A 3,024-nucleotide genomic window follows, 5' to 3' on the forward strand; every position below is an offset into this window, starting at 1 on the left:
AACCGTGGTCCCTGTGCTTTGCCAAGCTTGTTCCATGTAGGTGCTTTAGACCACTGAGCCATCTCGCCAGCCCTGTCCTCTTTGCTCTCTATCCAGAGACCTCAGCTCAGACCCTCAAGTCGATCCCTCCCAAGCACCCTTTCGGTCTAGGTCCCGCCCTCGCCTGCCCATTGGCTCCCGGCGCGTGCACGCCTCTCTCTCCCTCCGATTGGCTACGTGCGCCTCTCGTGGGATGGTACTTCCTTATCTCCATTGGTTTCTCTCCATCAAGTCTTGCTCTCCAGAGCTCCGCCGCTGCCGCCTGCGACCCCTCACGGATCCCTCAGGTCCGGCAGCCACAGGTGTACACTCCCTGCGCTAGGCCAGAGGGGACGTCTCTGCTGCGCGCGGGTCTTTGCCTCCCTGGGCGATAGAGGCGTTGCACGCAGAGGCTGCAAAGATGATGTTCGCGCCCCGAATCCTAGTATCCTGGTCCCCAGCCTGTTTTCTACAGCCCTTGCCGACCAACCGGCCCCGCACCTTCTTCCAGAGGTTCCAGGCCCGTCCCATAGCTGACCAGGTCCTCCTCACTGTCACTGTGCAGCGCCGCCATCCTGAACTCTTCCGGGCTCCGCCCCTCGCTACGGAGACCTGCGCGGGCCAAAAGCCTTCCGTTTTTTTCTCTTCCGCTATTTGAAGAGACGCTGTAGGAATTAAATTTAGGACAGCGTTAGGCAGTAGACCCAGACAGGAATTGCCTCGAAGGATTAAACATCGTAGCTCTGCTGCGTGAGCCCCCAACTTCTGGACATAGCGGCCAGGCGTTGATTGTATCTGGAGGCCAAATCACAGGGCCTTCCTGCCACAGTCTGGCTCTCAGAAGAGGTTCCTCTATCCAGTTTAGTCTGAAGCCCACCATATAAAGCCTCCAGACCCCAGTCCCACCCGCAGGATCTGGGCGGGATCTGCCCCCCAGCCAGGAAGAGCTGCCCTAGAGATTCAGGCCCAAGAGTCACCCACACTCTGGGAGGGTGCAGGACAGACCTGAAGGCACCAGAGGGAATAGCTCCTGGCCATGAGTGGTGAAGGCCGGGAGGCAGGCAGGGAAATCCAGGCCCAGGCCCACCGTAGTCCTGGCTGCTGCTGCTGCTCACCCCCGAGACTAGCCCTGAAGTTCCGCTGTGGGGGTGGACACTGCGGTTAATGCAATTAATGAATTAATCAGGTGGCTGAGGCAGCTGCTGAAGCCTTAGCTCCGGGCCCGTAGGACTTCCCTATCTTCTTCCAGAGTCCTGCTGATGATGGCCAGGCTCACCAGTGTGTCCACTGGCAAACGCTTAGCATGCTGTGGCCCTCAGCTACCTCAGGAAACTTCTCTCTGCGAGTCCTTCTCCCCCAGTGAAAAACTCCAAGTCCCCACCTTAGGCTTCAAGATCCTGTAAGACCTGGCTGTCACATTCCTTTCCCTGACGTTTGCTTTTTCTCAGACTTTGTCTGCACCCCTTCCCATCCGCTCCTCTCCCAGAGTTCCATGGGCCCTGCTGATCTTCAAACACACTAGTCAGGCCTCCGCCCCAGGGCCCAGCACTGGCTGTTTCACTTGCAACCCTTGGAGTCACAGGGTGTGCTGCTACCTCCCCCCAGATTTTTCTGAAACATCACTTTCACTTGGCACAATGTAAAGAAGTAAAAACGTCCTCACTGCCCTCGCTGCACCCTCTGCCACCTTCCACTCCTACCTAATTTCCTGCTTTTTACCTCCCCAGCCCCTGATGCTCTCCATGTGACACGCACAGCCAGCCCTCCACGTCCTCAGGCACCATGTGCACAGGTTTATCCAACTGCAGATAGAAAATACTGGAAAAATTTGTTGTATTGAATAGCCATTGACTTTCCTTGTCACAATTCCCTGAGCAACACAGCCTAAAGACTATTTCCATAGCCTTTGCATTACATTAGGTATTATAAGACCCCTGGGGATGATTTAAGATAGGATGGGCTGGACATGGTGGAACACACCTATCATCCCAGCTACTGAAGAAGCTGAGGCAGGAGGATCTCAAACTTAAAAGGGAGCTTGGGAAGTTTAGTGAGGTCCTGTGTCAAAACTTAAAAAGTAATAAAAAGGGCTAGGGATGCAGTTCAGGGCTCTTCAGGTTCAATCTCTTGTACATACCTCTCTCTCTCTCTCTCTCTCTCTCTCTCTCTCTCTCTCACACACACACATATATCTCTCTCTCTCTCTCTCTCTCTCTCTCTCTCTCTCACACACACACACACACACACACACACACACACACACACACACACACACACCCCAATCCACCTATTGTGTCCTCCCCATCTCAGAGCACATCCTCTGGTAATTACAGGGCTTCTCCCCCTGCCCGGACAGTGGCAGAGTTCCCCTGTGCTTCTTGTGACCACAGACCATTCTCCTCAAAGTGCAGCCTGTCTCACTCAGTGTGCCCACCTCGTCACCAATGTTTGGAACAAGCAGGCCTGTCAGTAAATATTGGTGGATCGAATAAATGGACCATTCTGCCACTGGCTTCTCAACTTGAAATGTGCGTACGCAAAGGGACTTGGAGGGAAGAGCAGAGGATTCAGAACTCCGTGGCAAAGAGTTTGCATCCGATTTGCCTCCACCTTTTGAGGGAAACACATCTTCGCATCACAAGGCCTTGCTGAGTATGGCCTGGAGGGTGATTGTTTTTTCCTTGCGGTGCTGGGAAACAAACCCACATACTCCATGCCAAGCTACATCCCAGCCCCAGCCCCTCAGTCCCTCCAGATTTCCAGTTTTCATTTAATTATTTTAATACATGTTGTAGCATATAATGATTGCATTCCTCGGGGGCAGTTGGTACCTGTCCATAACACGTCTCAATGTCTTTACGACTCCTTCTCTGCCTCTTCCTCCATCTCATGGTCCACTTCCTGTTTGTAAAAGATCTACTGCCCTGTTTCCTATTATCTTTTCCAACAGATTTTCATCAGGGGACAAAAGGCCCATTTTGAGAGATCCTCACCCTCCACTGCCTC

General features: G+C 53.4%; 1 protein-coding gene across 1 annotated transcript in view; it reads right to left on the reverse strand.

Annotated features, from left to right (window-relative positions):
* Gpatch1 (G-patch domain containing 1) overlaps positions 1-603 on the reverse strand; it is a 38,558-nt gene extending 37,955 nt beyond the window's left edge. The window contains exon 1 of the mRNA XM_023704476.1: positions 520-603. Within this exon, the coding sequence (XP_023560244.1) occupies positions 520-592 (73 nt within the window). The 5' untranslated portion in view covers positions 593-603. The remainder of the gene's footprint in view (positions 1-519) is intronic.
* Positions 604-3,024: the final 2,421 nt, after the last annotated feature.

This window comes from Octodon degus, unplaced genomic scaffold (assembly GCF_000260255.1).
Source record: "Octodon degus isolate 3935 unplaced genomic scaffold, OctDeg1.0 scaffold00197, whole genome shotgun sequence".
Lineage (NCBI taxonomy): Eukaryota > Metazoa > Chordata > Mammalia > Rodentia > Octodontidae > Octodon > Octodon degus.